This window comes from Tetranychus urticae, chromosome 3 (assembly GCF_039701765.1).
Source record: "Tetranychus urticae isolate SD_2017Ah chromosome 3, NJAU_TeUrti_SD_1.0, whole genome shotgun sequence".
Lineage (NCBI taxonomy): Eukaryota > Metazoa > Arthropoda > Arachnida > Trombidiformes > Tetranychidae > Tetranychus > Tetranychus urticae.
This window is the reverse complement of record NC_142960.1, coordinates 22,800,320-22,817,903: the sequence shown is the minus strand read 5'-3', so window position 1 is coordinate 22,817,903 and position 17,584 is coordinate 22,800,320. Positions and strand designations below refer to the sequence as shown.

Genomic DNA, 17,584 nt, shown 5'->3' with positions numbered 1-17,584 from the left:
TGACTGTAAAAAGCAACCCAACAAGATAAGAAGAGAGTTAATAGTCGGAAAAGTGAGTGAAAACTTTGATTGAAATATAACAATTTACAGTTTGTAAATTAACTTTTAACTGTTTTCATGTCTTTCGACTTCGCATCTTTGAACTGGAAACGCTCATCTAATTGCTTAATGAGACAAAAGTATTGATATATGTTGCTGTTTAATCAAACACTTAGGATAAATAGTTATATCCTTAAATTAGAAGTGATCAATGGTTATCATCAAAAGTGTACCTTAATAGTTGTCTTAAATGTAAATACTTTGTTCAATTCTTGAGATTATTGACATCATCAAGACGAGTGATTTGATCATTTCAAACAATCATTGTCATCTTTTAACCACTTGATCAGTAAACTCACCGAATTCATTAGATATTTAATTCTCTTGACTGTCACGTAACCTTTTCCGATTGATTAAATGAAATTGCATTCTTAAATAATTAAACTGTCAGACTATGTATTTTAAAATATCTAACGGTTCATTTTGTGGCTTAAAATAGCAAGCTGGACAACTGTTGATTCTGCTTCATATTTCAGGATTTGTCGATTCTTTACTCTTCTTTTCCTGTTGTCTTTGAATAGATTTGTATTTCCAATTATGTATCCGATTCCTAATTGATTTTAAAATGCACCAGGAAACTTGAATTTAATTTTGTCTCTTGGTTTCAGAGTCTTGGGTAATCTATCAAAGACAAATGTCCAAACTCATTTGCATTGCTCCTAAAATAAAAGATTTGTTTGTATATAAGGTGATTCAGATCAGGAAATCAGTTGGTTAATTTTGTTCAACCATGTTAGACTCGCATCGATCTTTACGTGAAATATAAGCATAGCTTAACCAAGTATTGTCAACAGCTTCAACTTTACAACCAAATTAGTAATCAAAATGGCGATCATCTCCTTTTTATTGATTGTTTTGTTGATTATGGTACTATTTTGGCTTTTTCATCGGTTTACATTCTGGAGTCGCCAAGGAGTTCCCCATGAGTCACTAATCAAATCTGCTTACACTCGCTATACTAGGCCACTCCATATCGCTGACAGAGATACTTATACAAAATTAGGACGTGTTTTTGGGTAAGAAGATAACCATTATTTATACTAACAAATAATCGAGTATTTCCTTTAGACTCTTTGAAGGTTTCCGTCCATGTTTAATGATTGGTGAACCTGAGTACATTAGAAAGGTTTTAGTCCAAGAATTTGATAAATTTCCAAACCATAGAGTAAGTAATTGATGTTTTCCAGTAACCATGAGGATGCTAATGAGATTCATAATCTTTAAATCAATAAATATCCAGATTTTTTATGATGGTGACCAAATCTCAGGAAAAAGCTTAGTTGCGCTGGAAAACGATGAATGGAAACCCGTTCGTAAAATAATGACATCTTTATTTAGCACTGGCAATCTTAAAAAGATGAAACCCTCGATTGATAGATGTACTTCCAGTTTGATTGAAAAACTCCGAAAGCAAATCGAGATAAGTTCAACGGTTGATATGAAAAAAATGATGGGAGCTTACTCATTGGATGTTTTGGCATCCACCGCATTTGGCATTGAATGTCTTGATAGTGATAAAACAAATGATGTTGCTACGATTGTTTCAGATTTTTTTGGCCATCATATATCAATCAAGTCCATTATCCTTCTATGGTTTCCCTTTTTAATCAAACACTTGAATCTCTATGTTTTCCAGTACGAGATTCTAACCTATTTGAAATCAATCGTTCAAAAGATCTTTGATCGTTCCAGGTTGCTAAAAAGCCAAACCAATTCAAATGAAAATCAGGTTGATTCGGTGAATAAAAATTTTGTCACATTGCTTGATGAGGCACAAATTAAAATAAAAGACAAGGAACTCGACAGTGAAACAAAAGGTAAGTCAACCTTTGAATAATGCTAGTGCTAGTGAAAATACATTAATAGGTAAACGAACTATGAAACTTACATTAGAAAGTATTTCAAGGGTTGCATAAAAAATTTAAAAATGAAAATTTATATCAAAATAGATTCAATCAACCAGACAATGTATTACTAGTTTTAGTATGCAGAACTGTTGATTTAAATCTATGGAAATTATATAAATCATGATCGGTCAATTTGATCAATTAACTAACCAGTTGCTTAACCAGTTTTATTATCAAGTATTGACGGTGAATTATATTTGCAATTATAATGCAGCCCCCTTTTTTAAATTTTATTTTTAACCGCTAATTTTTATGTTATTTTTGTTATTTGCTATTGTTATAATTAATTAGAAAAATTCCTCATCGACAATGGAGTTTTGTTGGTAATTGCTGGTTATGATACAACCTCAACTACTTTGAGTTTAATTATCTACTGTTTGGCAATATTTCCTGAACACCAACAAAAGATTGTTGATGAACTTGAATCTCTTTACCTACAATTGGAAAGAACAGAGCTTACCATTGAAGAAATCAACTCTCTTGATTATTTAAATGCTGTTATTCATGAAGTTCAACGTTATTTCCCAGTTGTTCCAAGGTATGATATCTCATTTAATCTAGATCGAGTAACAATTTGTTCTCGCTAATTGAAAACAATATTTCTAATATTTATTACTTTCTAATGCATGATATTTTGTTTAAATCTTTGTAAATACATTGTAATATTAATGTTAGGATCGAGAGGAGAGCCGGTCGCGATTGTACACTGGGAACAATTAAATTACTAAAAGATAGTTTAGTGGCCATTCCAAGTTATGCAATAAATCATGATCCCAGCTTTTTCAAAAACCCTGACCAGTTTGATCCAACACGATTTTTGAACAATAACAGCGAACAGCAGACAATCATTCCAGACGTATTTTTACCTTTTGCTGCTGGACCTAGGAGTTGTATTGGAAAGAGGTTGGCTATGCTTGAGATCAAAATCTGTTTGATTTCGTTGTTGACTCATTATCGATTTAGTGTTTCTTTGGAAACCAAGGTTAGTTAAATTGATTTCGTTCCATGATGAATTTAATTTTAATTCTTTCTCATTACTTCGTTCAGATTCCTTTAGACTATCACATAGGACAGCCTGTTTCTAGTCCGAAAGATGTAAAAGTGATTGTAACTCCAAGAACAAGACTTCTTAAACAAGGCTAATTGTAAGAGGTTATCAACAAATTTCTCGAGTCAATGATCAATTATTATGGAATGACTCTTCATCTTGTATTTTAAAGTTCATAGTTTATTTAGCGAGGCAGAAAACACCAATAAAACAAAAATAGCAAAAACTATGCGATAAAGATGAAACAAGTAGTTGATTTACTAAACACTATTAATGTTAGAATCGAGAGGAGAGCCAGTGGCTATTGTACACTAGGCACAATCAAATTACTAAAAGATAATTTAGTGGCCATTCCAAGTAATGCAACCCAGTTTACTGATAATTGTTAACGTATTTACGCGATTAAAACATGTTTCGTTTATGTGTCATCAAACTTAATGATCAACATGAAGAGTGATCGGAAGTGTACTTTTGATTTAGATAACCTCATTTAAGTTCAGTTGGTCATCAGTAATGGATTTCATTTTTTATTGAACTTTGACTTGAAACATTTTTGATTTCATCTGAAGCCTTGTGCAAAAGCATACGAGAATTAAATTAACAATTTTAACATTTATACTTTAACTTTTAACAATTAGGAATGAAAAGCCTAATCGGTGATCAAAGTTATTTATAATTCATCACATCGCAAATATTATTATTCTTAAATCTTTGTTTCAATGTTAATGATTTAAAACATGACAATTAACTTATTGATAAAGAAATCTTAATTCAGCATCAACAACAATTTTCAAAATTAGCGTGCTGAAGTGAGTTGTCAATTCATAATTGTACTCAAAACCCTTTAAATATAGTCAAATTGTCATGATTCAAAATTAAAGTGAATTCTCCAAATAATTTTTCACTAAAAAACTGTTAACATTGCAATTAGTCTACCAGCCTTACCTGATTTAAACAGTATCTACTCATATCTATTGGCTGTCACAAACTGTTTTTTGGTTATTAAATAGCTTGAACATTGAGGAAAAATTCGAGTTTATTCATTAATTTATCTGATTATAAAAATTTATATATGAATGATTAGAAAGTGAGCAAAAGAAAGAGAAGAAGGTGTAACCTGAAAATCCAGACTCAACTTCATCAGCAAAATGAGACTGTAGCAAAGCTTTGCTACAAGGCTTGTTGAGCAAGTTGTAAGCTGTAAACAGCTCCATTGATCCACATAAATATTTTAATTCCCATGTAAATATTACCTGTGTTTATTGTTTTTAAATTTGTCATAATTGATCTATATTTATGAGTGTACATTCAATGGACTGATGATTGGAGCTACAACGGTTGATTTGATATTTGGACCTAAAGAAAATAATACAATCTTTTTGTGAACATGGCTGTACCATTTCCAGTTTATCTAATCAATGGTGGATTGGAAACATCGATTAATTCTTCACATCTTGCTGCTTAATTGATTATTGAAATACAATAGTTTTTTTTTATCATATTACTTTGTTCTCGATCAATTAAATGGGAATTATAACAAGCATGGATCAAGTTGGAAGAGAAAAATTTTCTGTTATTGCTGCCTTTGGAGCTGGTATTGCTTTGACTGCTACAGTTGCTGGTATTTATAGTAAAATTAAATCAACTGATAGCCGAAAGAAGGCTCGTGAATTGTTAGCATCCAAATTAGATATTCTTAATGAGACAGTTGAACAACTACGAAAGGATGTTGAGGAGATCAAGATTGCTTCAATGAGAGGCTCACCGTACTCCATGAAACCTTTGGACATAGATCATCTGGAAGCTGAATTGGATGCCGTTGATATTGAAATGAACCAACAATCAAAATCTCGTTTTAATCACCATCTTCACCGAAAACCATTAAGATCGGAGGAAACAAGGTTTGAGCCTATCAACTCGGATCCCTATACATCATCTGATGAGACTGAAGAATTTTTTGATTTCAATGATAGGTTGGTGATTTACTTTATTTACTTTTATTCAATTTATCATTTGACCATTTCTAATACCCTTTTCCATTATTACAGTGATAATAATATTAGTTTAGAGCCTGGAATAATAAGAGCCAAAGATGATTCTAATGGTGAACCCAGTGGTGATGTTGTTGATAATTATGCTGCTAAACATCTTAATGCAAAAGAAGAACTCGAACTTCCTGCACAACATGCAGAGTTACCTGAAAAAACTGAACCCGTTGAGCACAGTCAAGAAGACCATTTTAAAGAAATTGATTCCTGTATTGATAATCCTAAAGTAGATATTCAAAGTCTTTACGACAAATTATGTGCAATAGAAAAAAAGGTAAACAAAATTTGTCCGTGAAACTCCAGCCATTTCTTTACCAATTCCATATCAATATCAAGCTGTTCAAATTCATTTGAGAAATCTGGTCTTGATAGAAATTGATGAAGAATTAGCTAACGTTTAGTTTAAAAAAGATGTTATTCTAATTGTATTCTAACTTTTGTACTTTTCATAGTTCGGCTGCAATGCTCAGATAATGTGGCGTAAATCTAAGGTTTGTCATCTTATGGGATCAGCTGCGGAGAAACAAGGAAATAAGGAAAGAAAAAAGGAATTAGTTTATGAGAAGCTTGAATATGCTAAGAAAGCTCTTCAACTTGACGAAAATTGCGTTGAGTGCCACAAATGGTACGCTATAGCCATAGGATCTGTAACTGATTACGTTGGTACCAAGGAAAAAATAGAGAATGGTTATGAATTCAAGAAACATTTAGATTTCGCATTGAATCTTAAGCCTGATGATGCTACTCTGCACCATTTATTAGGAAGATGGGCTAGTGAAGTTTCTAATCTTTCTTGGTTGGAGAAAAAATTAGCATCAAGTTTATTTGCTCAAGTCCCTGAGACCAGTGCCGATGAAGCGCTACAATCTTTGCTCCAAGCATACAAGATCAAACCCGAATGGAAACAAAATATTTATTACATCTGTAAAACATTAATTTCACTTAAACGAACAAAAGAAGCAACCGAGTGGATTGAGAAAGGATTGGCTTGTAAAATAGATGATGATGATGATCAGGTGATCCATGATAAATTATTGAACCTCAAATCAAAATATGTAAAATAATCACGGTGTGACGGTGACGTCGGCGGAATCCATTACTTAAAATCTACTTGACGATGCGTATATATTAAGGAAACACATGAACTGATATAAAATCAACATTGATCTTCGTCCTTTTTTGTTCAAATTCACTCGCAAAACTAGTTTAATATGATTTGATTTACAAATATTCCACCAAAGATCTTTTGTCACTAAATTTTAATAATTGCTACAAGTGTAGTTTTTCTAGTGGGTCAAAGTATTGAGGCAATCCTCATGTCCATCCAACTTTTGTAAATCTGTTGTCAAAAGGTAATCAACAATATTATCGAGATTCTCTATTATTTGTTTGATACATTCGAATGTCCATTTTATATTTTAGTAGAAATAAAAACGGTTTTTTTGTTTATCATTCTGAATTCAAGTCTAAATGAAAGAGTTCAAACATATAGAATACAAAACAATAACAAATTCAAGCTATGCTTGGTTTATTTCTAAAACGGTCTTGTCTTAAATAAACTATTTTACTATTTAACATTTCAAAGGTCAATTTAAGAGTAATTACAAATTATCAACAATGATTACACTATTATAAACATTAAATATTGGAGCGCATTGAATATTTGAATCCAGTCATTGAACTCTGTTGGGGGTGATGCTAGAAAGAGACAGAAAAATTGTTAGAAACATATACTACCAAAAAAGCTTTGATCTAAAAGCTTATTTGCCCTGTTATTTCAAATTTATCTACGCACACTACGAAAATCGCATCTCATTATATTAAGAGGGATTCCAGAGAAAAGTGCGGATGTTGGAATATAAGAACAAACGATTCTTACCTGTATTCAAACCAACTACGAGAAAGATTTTCTCAGAGATCTTCTTTTAGAAGCAATAAAAGCTGCTAAGGCAGGCAAAAGAAGTCGGAACTGCCGTCGATACCATTCTCTGTAAAGGTAGATCAATCTTTAGTTTAGCTTCAACAGGCCAAGAAATCAACATTACCTGTTGTAAGATATGTGTTTATTATAATTCTTATCTAAAAATTCTTTGTAGAATGGCATTAAATCTTCTTGCGAGAATGCCAAAGAACCATCGCCTCTCAAAAGACGTTGTCTTTCGATGAACTCAGCCTTTTCCTAGAGAAAGAGTAAACAAAGGGCAAAAATGGAGTGAGAAATAGACCATGAGTAACGTGTAAAGCTTTTATCTATTACATACCTTTAGAAATCTCGTATTGTTTTCCTCCCAATAACAGTGATTCCATAATTGATTGTCTTCGTATAATTTTCGATACCTTTTTTCAGCATCACTTTCACAGTCTGGAATAGCATGTTTAATTAAATTGATATGCGATTTTGGATGAGCACTGCTCACATAGCTTTTATCACGTAAGAGCTGATTTGGAAGTCTCCTTAAAGTGGTGATGTAAACCATGACTAAATTAGATAGCAGTTGAGATTTTAACTCGAATTGACTAATTTAAAATAAATTAATACACGATAATCATGGAAATAAACATTCAATCATATTGTTACTAAAATAACAAAAACCAAAAAGGCATTTATTGAAGACAAGAAAAAAGTAACAAAACGCATGCTCGAGGTATTGAAAATTTGAAATTCCTGGTTAAATTCCTGTTTGTCTAAAAATCCTGTGACAATGAAATGAAGCTTTCAAAATTTTCAGAAAAGTCTAATTATTTTCAGCCCTCACTTTATTCATCTAAAAACAGTAATAGCGATGGAAGAGATTAAGGTAATTAGAAAAAAATAATTCCAACAAAGTACGCTAAAGAGCAGCTCATGAAACCTGAATCGTGAGAAAATTTTTCGTAATATCTAAAGAATAACTATTAATAATATTATTACTCCCGATATATTACTGATAATGTGAAATTGAATGAAAGCAGAAGAGTTTTATGAGCATAATGATCCAGTATGGTTATAATCTGTTAACCAGAAACTTGAGAAATATAAACCGACGATCACAGCTTCCTAGTTTTTAATTATGAAGCGAGAAATAGAAGATTTGCTAAAATATCAGAAAATGATTTTGTACAAATGCATTGTTTATGTAATAATATATATATACTCATAGTTCATTTGTTATGTATATATATACAAATATTGATAATAGGGATATTAATCATGTTTGCGTTTGATTGACTTATAAACAACTTTTTCAGAGTTAGATTCGAGATTTTTGCGTTTGCGGAAACACTTTCCAGTATTATTTACAGTTTTGATGGTAACGTTATTGACTTTTGATGGTTGTCCTGACTCATGATTTTGATGATCCTTTTCCTTTGTATCACTATTTAAATTTTTATTATTATTTATATCGTCACTTTTTTCATCATCATGATTGCTTGAAAGGTCTTTCAATTGATCATTTGCAGATGTTGATGCTGTTTCTTGGCTATTATTATTAGAGATTGGTGCCTTTGATTTAACCGCTCCATTGGCACTCTTTTTCTTGGCTGACTCGGTGTCTCCATCGAAACCAGCATCATCACTTTCTTCATCATAACGCAAGTTAACCATGGGAAGAATACGTTTTTCAGGTTCCTCAGCTTCGGAATCATTATCACTGCTGCTGCTACTGCTGCTGGAGCTACTGCTATCAACATATTTATTAGAAACACACTTTTTATTAAGGTTGCGTCTTCTTTCGGATGCTTTACGGCGTCGTTGTCTCTTATTAAGATCTTCATCGGATGAGCTCGAAGTTGAACTGTCTGGAGACTTAATTTGACTTCTGTTGGAGTCTGGAGACTTAGTTTGACTTCTATTCGTGTCAGGAGACTTAATCTGGCTTATGCTAGTATCAGTCGAATTACTAGCTGACTTCTCACCATCCGAACCACAGGTTGAATCAGTAGAAATTGATCTATCCTCAACTAACGAATCTTCATCATCATCATCTTCAAGAGACAGATGTTCAACAATGCCATCGGTCAAAAGGTCAGCCAGTCTGTGTGCCATACGAACTTCGTTAAGTAAATCATTACCTCCAATCAATGGAGGATCATCATCTGAATCAAAACCAAGTGGACTTTCTGGACTGCCACCTCTCCAGAGGAAATTATTTCGATTAGCTAGATAACGCAATCGAACCATCATCTTGTGCAAATGTCCACGGTTATTTTTCAGTCCATTGTCAACCTTTTGTGCTAACCTTTCTAGGATTTCAAGCACTCCTTCCAACTGCTCTTTACGTCGCTCTTTATCTTCAATACTCAAGCCACTAGTTTTATCACAAGCTTTGCTTTTCTCCTCTTTGTCACGAGCAAGGTGTTTCTTGAGTCGTCGTAACCGTATTTTAGTAGACTTTAGAGCATACCGAGTTGCTTTGCGTAGTTGCTCTTTCTTCTTTTCATTTATGAGTATGGATATTTTGTTTGCATCGACATCAATATTGTCATTGTTTGAATCAGTAGCTTGACTTCTTGAGGCTGATAACGACGAAGAACTAGTTGCTAGACTTGAAGAAGAGGGCCTAGCAGAAGATGTACTTGGCTTACACAAAACGTCATTACTATTTTGATTATCATTCACAGCATTGTTAGAATCACTTTTACTGCTATCAGCATTCTTACTATTTGGCACAACAGCTGAAGATTTAGAATCAGTTCCATAAAGTCTGTTAACGGAGGATTCCATCCTTTCACTGAATGATTTAATGTAACCAACGATTTGGTCATCACAAAGATGTAAAAGTTCCTTTTCCTCGTCACTTGAAGATAGTTCTGATAGAGATTCAATACGAGCATGATTTCTAGTAATCAAGCTGAACCTTGAGGCAAAGTCAGAATCTTCGGAATTGGAATCGGTTGTTAGCCCTTCGATATCTCGTTGGACGAGTGAGTCGAAGAAAGCTATCATACGAGGATCTTCTTGGACTGATTGGTTGCTGTAATCATGAGCAGCAAGATGGCCACTTTCGAGTACCAACTGAATATATTCTTCATGACTGTAAACTTTACGGTCATCAAGACTACAGGTGTTTTTGGGATCACTTTCTTTAGGGTCAAAAATATCAAAGATTGACCAAACTTTTATCACTTTCTCGACCCCAGAAGAAGCAATTGTTGAATTGGAATAGTTGTATCGAACTTGGTTAACTATTGAGCGATGTCCTCGTAGGATAAGATGGGTTTGATCAACCCATTTGATTCCATCAGAAGAGAAGTCTTTTTCCAATATTTCATCAGGGATCTTCCACATATAAAGACGGAAATCATCTGATCCAGATAAAATATATTCATCTTTTGAGCCTGCAAAACAGCAGCTTTTCATAGTACAAGAATTGTAATAATCTTTGTCATCAAACTCGGCGATTGGATGAGGCGATAGTGTATTATAAAGGATAACAGGTAATCTACGTCTTAGAGCAACAATCTTAGATCCATTAGAATTAAAACGAACAGACATAGCACTTTGCGAAGTAACTAGGCCTCCATTGTATTTGATTAGGTCAACACGAGGTTTACGAATATCCCAGAGACTCACTCCTTCCCTTGAATTAGCAGTGACAATGAGTCTGGGCTCAACAGGATTATGCATAACTGATTGGAAAGCGGATCGAGTGTGTATAAGCACTGGTAAATTATCCATATTGTAAGGGACGCGAAGATCAAACAAGAATATTCTTCCTTCATCACAAGCAGTGGCAAATAAATTATCATTTTGAGGATCAACGGAAAGACAATAAACCACTTCTCGATGAAGAATCACTTTCAGAGGCTCTCTAGTTTCAACATCATGTATGATAACTTGTTCGTCGTTACCTCCTGAAAAGATATGACGATTATCTGAATCGAGACCAAGACAAAAAATGTTTGACGTATGCTCAGCTTTCATAACAATAGGCTTGTCTTTGTCAGACAAGGCTTTCTCAACATTCCATAATAAAACACGACGGTCATCACCACCTGAGACCATAAGTTGTCCATTGTTGCTAAATTCAATAGCATTAATACATCCATAATGAGCATAAAGATCCTTGCTATATAGTCCAGTTGCTTTACGATAACGAGCTCTAATTAGATAGTCAATTGTTTGATTTTGAGCCACAGAGAGATTACTTGTATACCCATATTCACGAGCAGTTAGAGCAGATACACTGTTGTGGACATCTTTAACAGGTCCACCAAAATTATTAGCAATCAAAGAATGTGTGATACCGGTGGTAGCCATTTCTATTTTGTTCACAGCTATTCCTGGTAGTCTTTGTTGATTTAAAGGGATAACCAAAAAGGAAGGTAAGAGGGTAAGTGACAGAAGAGAGTCAAAGAAAGGTCAAAAAAATGAAAAAAACGAGAAAACGAGAAGACAAAACCAGCATAAAGATGGGTTGTTAAATTTGCTCGTTAAGGAGCTACAAGATAGGAAGAAATAAGAGAGAAGCAAAGGAAAATAGCATAACAAAAAGAGAAAAATTTTTAGAGACAAAATCAAATGAATGATTAGTGTAAGAAAAGGTCAAAAGAAAGGCTCATTTCAAAACAGAACTACTGAAACAGGTCCAGATTGATTAGTTGATATAATAATATAAATGGAAGGAACAATAAACACGATTGATATAAAAATTGTTACAATGGTTTAAATTAAACAACATGATAGCGAAAGTGTAAACTAAAAGATGATGATGGTGAAGATGATGAAAACAAAATGGTGTTTTCACTCAACAGACAGGCAGAAAGCGCAATAATACAAAATACAACTCTCATGAAGACAAACAAATTATCACTTTCAGCAATGCATTGCTAAATCATGGCCAGAAATCAGCTTAAAAAATTATCTTCAATTCAAACTAATTAAGATAAGCTCAATAATATCCTCTTATTGGCCAAAAACAATCAATATCAAGTTCCAAGTCACAAAATAAAAATGAAACACCAGGGAAGACTAAAGCTAATGAATATTATGGATCTTTAAAAATAATATTTAGTCTGTATGAGTAATTATTACAAATTTATTAATAAATCACTTAATTTTAAGCAATAGAATAATTTTAGCAGAATTTGAATTGTGGCCTTATCCGTTGAACACACATTTTGTTTCCTTGCATGGAAATTTGATTGATAATTGATCGATTGATTCTCAATGTGAATTTTAAATAATTGGATTAGTAAATTTTACCATAAGTCATTTATCGATGAATATTTTGCCGTTTAATTTTAAAGAAAATGGTTAACTACAAATAAATAGGTAAAAGATTTGGATATAAACTTGATTTAACATCAATGTATAAACCATTAATTGACAATTAAACATTGAATTATGATTACAATTAAACATAGTTTTGTCATCTTTTACTATTACATGCTCTGATTTCAAAAATTAATTTCTTTTATCACGATTCATTGTTACTTTTTGTCTCCTTCGTTTCGTTACCAAACATATTCATTTCTTGTAGAAACATATACAGTTATTAGTACATTAATTGTCATCAAAATACTTTGATCAATTACAATTACAATAGTTAATCCAATATCTTTATAATTTTAGAATCATAATATAATTCGTTTAAATCCTTTGGCAAGTGTTAGAAGCAAAGGAAAGCAGCGAAAATTAAAATTATGGGCTTGAGAAATTTGTATCTTTACAATATTTTTTGTTTCGAGTTACAAAAATGAACATCAACATCGGCACTGAGAAGATTAATAGTTTTCCTTAAAGGAGTTGACACTATTTTAATTTGTTTTTATGCTATGAAATGAGTTTTGTTTTTACGCATTTTGGTTTGCTTGTTAACATTTGGTTACAAAAAATAGTAGAGTGAAAATGCTAATACTTTTAAGTAAACAGAAAGCACAATAGATAAATTGAGTGAATCTTACAATTTAAGTAAATGCAAGATAAAAATAATCAACATCCAGAAGATCACTCTTAATTTATCAGCTTCTGAAGTTAATTTTCCAACGCTGAGTAAAATAATTTTCACTTGTTTTGAAATGAAACAAATAAAATAATTGGCTATACCATAGCTGTGCATTGTAGCTATAAATTGTTAGTACAGCAAATCAAGAAGATACAAGTTATAAAAAGATGGAGATGCCAATTTAGACGGAAAACAGGATGATGAGAATTTGATAAGCATTTAGGTATTTGTTTACTCTGTTCACAAAATAAGCCATAATCAATGGAATTAGTTTTTTCTCGAAAGAATAAATGTTTTTACATCTCCAATCTACTGATTTTTTGCAGCACATTCTCGATATCACAAGAAGCGGAAGAGAACATTGGCTGATTAAAGAGTCCCTCATCAGGTGGGCAATATGGAGAGTGAGAGTGGTTGAGATGGACGTCCTCTTGAAGTATCAGGCTATTGAGATCATCCAATGATCGAGATCTGAAAAGTGATCCTTGTTCACTAGGTTTACCACAATTAGAACAACTTCCTGGAAGTGCAACTGGACCATCAGCTTGAGTTGATGCTAATGAACCATAGACACTATTTGCTGAAGTAGCCAATGGATTCATTTCAGTATGATAGTGATAGGCATGTTGATTTTGTTGATTGTTGATAGTTGATGATGCGAGCTGGTGAGTCGTTGAACAATGGTGATGCTGATTAGACTTTAAGGGCAAGGTGTGTGCATGAGTATAATTCAGAAGTTGATTGATATTTCGATTTCGCATGGGACTATTAGGATTGGACCGGGTTTCAAGAGCATTATTTTCTTTGTCCGCAATACTTGAGGTAATCCTTGAGCATAGCAATTTAGACTCAGCGGGATTGGCTGTTCCAGTGATGGCAGAAGAAGGTGATGATGAAGATGATGATGATTGAATTAACGAAGAGGCAAAAAAAGGCGGAGGAGGTGTGCCAGTTCCAGATCCTGTCCCTGATGAGCCCGAATCAGATAGACTTAGACCTTTAAGGAGATTCCAATTGAGATCCAATGGTTCTTCTTTTTGTAGATTAAATTGTAGACTGCATCGCCTAGGCCGAATGTAAGGTTTGTAGCATTGATTATGGAAATGATGGCGACGTGCGACTCGTGGGTACTCCATTAGTTTGTGGTTTGAAAAATTTGATGAATCTCCAACAAGATCAAGGCTAGCACTGTATAAATAAAAAGACAGAGAAAGAATTAAATAACAGAGAACATAGAAATACGGATATAATCGAATAATCAATGAGAATATTTGTTCTGATTCACGCTATTCTTCAACAGAATTGAAACTTCGTCATAATTCAAAAAATAATTTTCTGATACACATCACTTCAGAAAGAAAAAAAAATGAAAAGTAAAGGTCAAGGCGAAAATGATGAATGACATGATCTTGGTGAGAGCGTGGATGATAATAGTGAATAGAGATATATAAATGAGAGTGGGTGGCAATGAATCGTTAAAAATTGAAAGGTTAAAGGTAAAATTCAGCTAAAATTATGGTTTTATCAGGGATAAGGGTAAAATGCTGAAAAGAGACAATTTGACAGGACTCGATAAAGGCAATACTCTCTAAATAGATGTAAAAGTAGTGACAGGTTGAGGTGGTGAAAGGATAGCGTCTATTGGTAAAAGAATACTTACTAAATACTTGAGGAACTAATACAACAGTTACTTTGGAATCCTGAAGATGCAGATGCTTCAAAACTTGGATGAGAATTGATCGATGAGCGGGACGACTGAGAGAAGCTTAAGCTCGAATAAGGTGACGATGAAGAGGATGTAGAAGATCCAGAAGAGGCATTGGAAGCAGATGAATATGAATTTTTTCGACTTCCTATGGAGCCACCGAGGCTTCCAGAGCTTTGAGAGCTACCACTGCATGATGAGGATGACGTACTGGATGAAGAAAGGGAACACCAGTGAGAGGAGTCAGCACTATTTTTACCATTACCACTACTAAACCGGTAGCATCGTCTTCGTAGCCACTTTTCTCGACGCGTTTGTGTTAAAGAAGAGAGCATTCCAAGCTCATTGAGAGCTTCGTCTAGGTCATTAGAAGTTTCATCATCTTCAGCTTTGTTGATAGTGCTTTTGCTCCCATCCTTTTCACTTGTCCAAGCTTTCATTAATATATTTCGTTGTGCGCGGCGATTCAGATAAAAAATACAATTACAGAATTGGGCAACGTTGCTTTTTATGAATTTATCTTTCTGTCAAAGCTGATTAGTCAGTTATAACAGAACGATTAAGAACAAAGCTTGTTGGTGGTGATGATGATGATAATGTTCCTTCTTTTTTTCCGTACGTTAGGCTGATTGTTTACCGTGAAAGCGAAAAAAACCAATCACCCGATAATGACTCTTTGTTCCTCTTGAATGAACGTCACACTTTAAACCGGAATGTTGCTCTTCAAATGTGGTAGATGTTTTACAACCATGTACATATTAGTTTGTGTACTCACAGTGTAGATAAAAGGTACAGTTGCGAATACAAGCCAAGTCTGAGATAGGAAATGTAATTAGAAAAAGTAAGCGATTAAGTACGGGTGATAATTTTCAGGTATAACAGGATAACATGAAAATGAGATGAGCAAGAGATGGGTAGAAAGAGAGGAAAAGGTTAGAGAAAATAGATTGATCTAAATATTAGTCAACACAGAATAATTTGTTTATTGGTTAACAGGTTAATTAAGGATTTGGGTTTTGAAGCAGTTGTTGTTGCACTGCTGCTGCTGGTATTGTTATTTGAGTCAGTCGCTGCTTTTTGTAATTTTGTTGATATTTTTAAGCATCGATCTTCAACCAAAAAAGCAAACAAATGTTCAACTTTGATTCATGGGGTGACCTCTTACGGTTGTCCCACGATTGAAAATTGTCAGCTACTGTAGTTCCTGGGCACAAGGGAAAAGCTGATCATTAAAAGCTATCGGGGTCAAAAATCTCGGCGTGTTATTAAGATCTTTTATGTAATTACTCTGGATAATAATTAAAACATTGCTTCTGATAGCTGAGAGTCACTTTTTGGCTATAAATTTATTCACAAATTATCATATTTTTGAAGGAATAGGTTCATATAAGATTGACTAATAAAAATATTTCTCTCATTTGACCAAACAAAAGGACAAAAGACCTGAGGTTGAGTGTAAATTTGGAATAATTTTACTTACCTAATTTTGTTTTCAATGCTTCCAATATTGAGTGCAATGATGATGACAAAGTAAACAGCAGAAAGAGAACACTGTCAAAAAAAGCTTTTCATGGAACTGTTTGGTAATGAAGAAGAAGAGAGCAAGAGGGAGAGAAAATAGACAGAGGAAAAGACGAAAGAAAGGTAGAGTTAAACCCAAAGATGAACAGAGTTGTTAGAAGAAAATGTCTTGAATGTTAACCAAACTTCACTGTGAATCAAAATGATTGATTGAACAGGTAGACCATAAATATGATTGGCTTGACGGTTAAAGACTAATTTAACACGTGTTGTCAATTTAAGGTTGGTAATGTTATTAAGATGTTAACCAAAAGAAATGAGAAGAAATTAAATAGCTTTCTATTTCTCAAGACGTACTCGTCGAGGTTTACCCAAGTATGGTTGAGTGGATTAGTTATGCATCCGGTTACCATGTAAACTTAATGAGCATAAATTAAATTTAGTTTGAATCGATTGATTGACGTACAATGAACAATAATAAACTCTTTGAAACACGTTTAAACCAAATTTAAACGATGACTACAAGTCATTCCTATTCAGTACTATCCTATGAAACTCAAACTTCATTGACTTTTTTACCAAATTCAGGGATAAGGATAGCAACCTCACAACGGTTCATAATCATTGACATGGATTTGAACAATTGTCGCAAATTTTTCTCTATTGCTTCCACAAATTTTTCTGTATCTTTGATTTTTGAAGGAGTAACTCACCAAGCATTGTATAACTTATGAGATATTTATAAGACACTTAACCATATCCTGGGTCTTTCTCGATCTGAGCTTTGATGAAATGAATTTGCATGATTAGGTGATCTTTTCCAGTTATAACTAATGATTTACGATTATGCATTTTAATACCAATTGCATGCCTCCCGAACTGATAAAAACAAAACTTCCCAAAATATGAATCTCATTTACATGTAGCTTTATATTTTTATTTTATTAATTTCTCACCAGAATGTTGAGAACCAGAATAGCCCGATTAGTCATAAGCAACATCCGTAAGTAGATATTTGATCAGAAGTTTTTTTTAGTGGAAGTAGACATTTTTTCAGAAGTGTATGAAAATCCATAAAAAGAGTAAACTCAAAACCAAAGATCACATCTACTCATAGGACATCTTTGCGGCTTGGAATGTTTTATACAAATATCAAACTAATACAGCATGTTTATTTAATGACCAAAAGTTGAGTATGCTGATGTGTATGTTCATGAATACGTTTGCAAATATCCTCGGTTGCACAGGTTTCCCCCAGAAAATGCTATCGATGTTTGAATTTTTCATTCCAAGAACCATCTTCGTACAAATTTGCAAGCTGAAATTCA

The 17,584-nt window shown here is 33.4% G+C and overlaps 5 protein-coding genes across 5 annotated transcripts; 2 read left to right on the top strand and 3 right to left on the bottom strand.

Annotated features, from left to right (window-relative positions):
- The first annotated feature begins 779 nt into the window (after positions 1 to 779).
- On the top strand, positions 780 to 3,881 carry LOC107365231 (cytochrome P450 3A16). Its single transcript, XM_015932705.3, has 6 exons — positions 780 to 1,115; positions 1,168 to 1,264; positions 1,340 to 1,916; positions 2,298 to 2,544; positions 2,682 to 2,988; positions 3,054 to 3,881. The coding sequence occupies exons 1-6, from the start codon at positions 925 to 927 to the stop codon at positions 3,147 to 3,149; spliced, it is 1,515 nt and encodes a 504-aa protein (XP_015788191.3). The 5' UTR covers positions 780 to 924; the 3' UTR covers positions 3,150 to 3,881.
- Positions 3,882 to 4,225: 344 nt separating this feature from the next.
- LOC107365230 (regulator of microtubule dynamics protein 2) lies at positions 4,226 to 6,551 on the top strand. Its single transcript, XM_015932703.3, has 3 exons — positions 4,226 to 5,027; positions 5,103 to 5,376; positions 5,555 to 6,551. The coding sequence occupies exons 1-3, from the start codon at positions 4,579 to 4,581 to the stop codon at positions 6,164 to 6,166; spliced, it is 1,335 nt and encodes a 444-aa protein (XP_015788189.1). The 5' UTR covers positions 4,226 to 4,578; the 3' UTR covers positions 6,167 to 6,551.
- Positions 6,552 to 6,591: 40 nt separating this feature from the next.
- Positions 6,592 to 7,707, bottom strand: Coa8 (Cytochrome c oxidase assembly factor 8). Its single transcript, XM_015932708.3, has 4 exons — positions 7,364 to 7,707; positions 7,148 to 7,281; positions 6,982 to 7,090; positions 6,592 to 6,800 (listed from the first exon to the last, which is right to left on the bottom strand). Exons 1-3 carry the CDS (start codon positions 7,577 to 7,579, stop codon positions 6,997 to 6,999), a joined length of 444 nt encoding a protein of 147 aa, XP_015788194.1. The 5' UTR covers positions 7,580 to 7,707; the 3' UTR covers positions 6,592 to 6,800; positions 6,982 to 6,996.
- A 422-nt stretch (positions 7,708 to 8,129) lies between these two features.
- LOC107365228 (uncharacterized) lies at positions 8,130 to 12,040 on the bottom strand. The gene has a single exon (XM_015932701.3). It carries the CDS (start codon positions 11,341 to 11,343, stop codon positions 8,287 to 8,289), a length of 3,057 nt encoding a protein of 1,018 aa, XP_015788187.1. The 5' UTR covers positions 11,344 to 12,040; the 3' UTR covers positions 8,130 to 8,286.
- A 257-nt stretch (positions 12,041 to 12,297) lies between these two features.
- LOC107365196 (uncharacterized) lies at positions 12,298 to 16,451 on the bottom strand. The gene is made up of 3 exons (XM_015932669.3): positions 16,216 to 16,451; positions 14,691 to 15,549; positions 12,298 to 14,218 (listed from the first exon to the last, which is right to left on the bottom strand). Exons 2-3 carry the CDS (start codon positions 15,173 to 15,175, stop codon positions 13,327 to 13,329), a joined length of 1,377 nt encoding a protein of 458 aa, XP_015788155.2. The 5' UTR covers positions 15,176 to 15,549; positions 16,216 to 16,451; the 3' UTR covers positions 12,298 to 13,326.
- Positions 16,452 to 17,584: the final 1,133 nt, after the last annotated feature.

Bases quoted from the DNA above. Each gene is read 5' to 3' on its own strand.
- LOC107365196 (XM_015932669.3), bottom strand. From the start codon at position 15,175: ATGAAAGCTTGGACAAGTGAAAAGGATGGGAGCAAAAGCACTATCAAC. The intron at 14,219-14,690 runs GTAAGTATTCTT...TTATTTATACAG, and splicing joins ATTAGTTCCTCAAGTATTTA to TGCTAGCCTTGATCTTGTTG.
- LOC107365228 (XM_015932701.3), bottom strand. From the start codon at position 11,343: ATGGCTACCACCGGTATCACACATTCTTTGATTGCTAATAATTTTGGT.
- LOC107365231 (XM_015932705.3), top strand. From the start codon at position 925: ATGGCGATCATCTCCTTTTTATTGATTGTTTTGTTGATTATGGTACTA. The intron at 1,116-1,167 runs GTAAGAAGATAA...TATTTCCTTTAG, and splicing joins AAATTAGGACGTGTTTTTGG to ACTCTTTGAAGGTTTCCGTC. The intron at 1,917-2,297 runs GTAAGTCAACCT...ATAATTAATTAG, and splicing joins ACTCGACAGTGAAACAAAAG to AAAAATTCCTCATCGACAAT.
- LOC107365230 (XM_015932703.3), top strand. From the start codon at position 4,579: ATGGGAATTATAACAAGCATGGATCAAGTTGGAAGAGAAAAATTTTCT. The intron at 5,028-5,102 runs GTTGGTGATTTA...CCATTATTACAG, and splicing joins TTTTTTGATTTCAATGATAG to TGATAATAATATTAGTTTAG. The intron at 5,377-5,554 runs GTAAACAAAATT...TACTTTTCATAG, and splicing joins TATGTGCAATAGAAAAAAAG to TTCGGCTGCAATGCTCAGAT.
- Coa8 (XM_015932708.3), bottom strand. From the start codon at position 7,579: ATGGTTTACATCACCACTTTAAGGAGACTTCCAAATCAGCTCTTACGT. The intron at 7,282-7,363 runs GTATGTAATAGA...CTCTTTCTCTAG, and splicing joins ACAATACGAGATTTCTAAAG to GAAAAGGCTGAGTTCATCGA. The intron at 7,091-7,147 runs GTAATGTTGATT...CTACCTTTACAG, and splicing joins AAACACATATCTTACAACAG to AGAATGGTATCGACGGCAGT.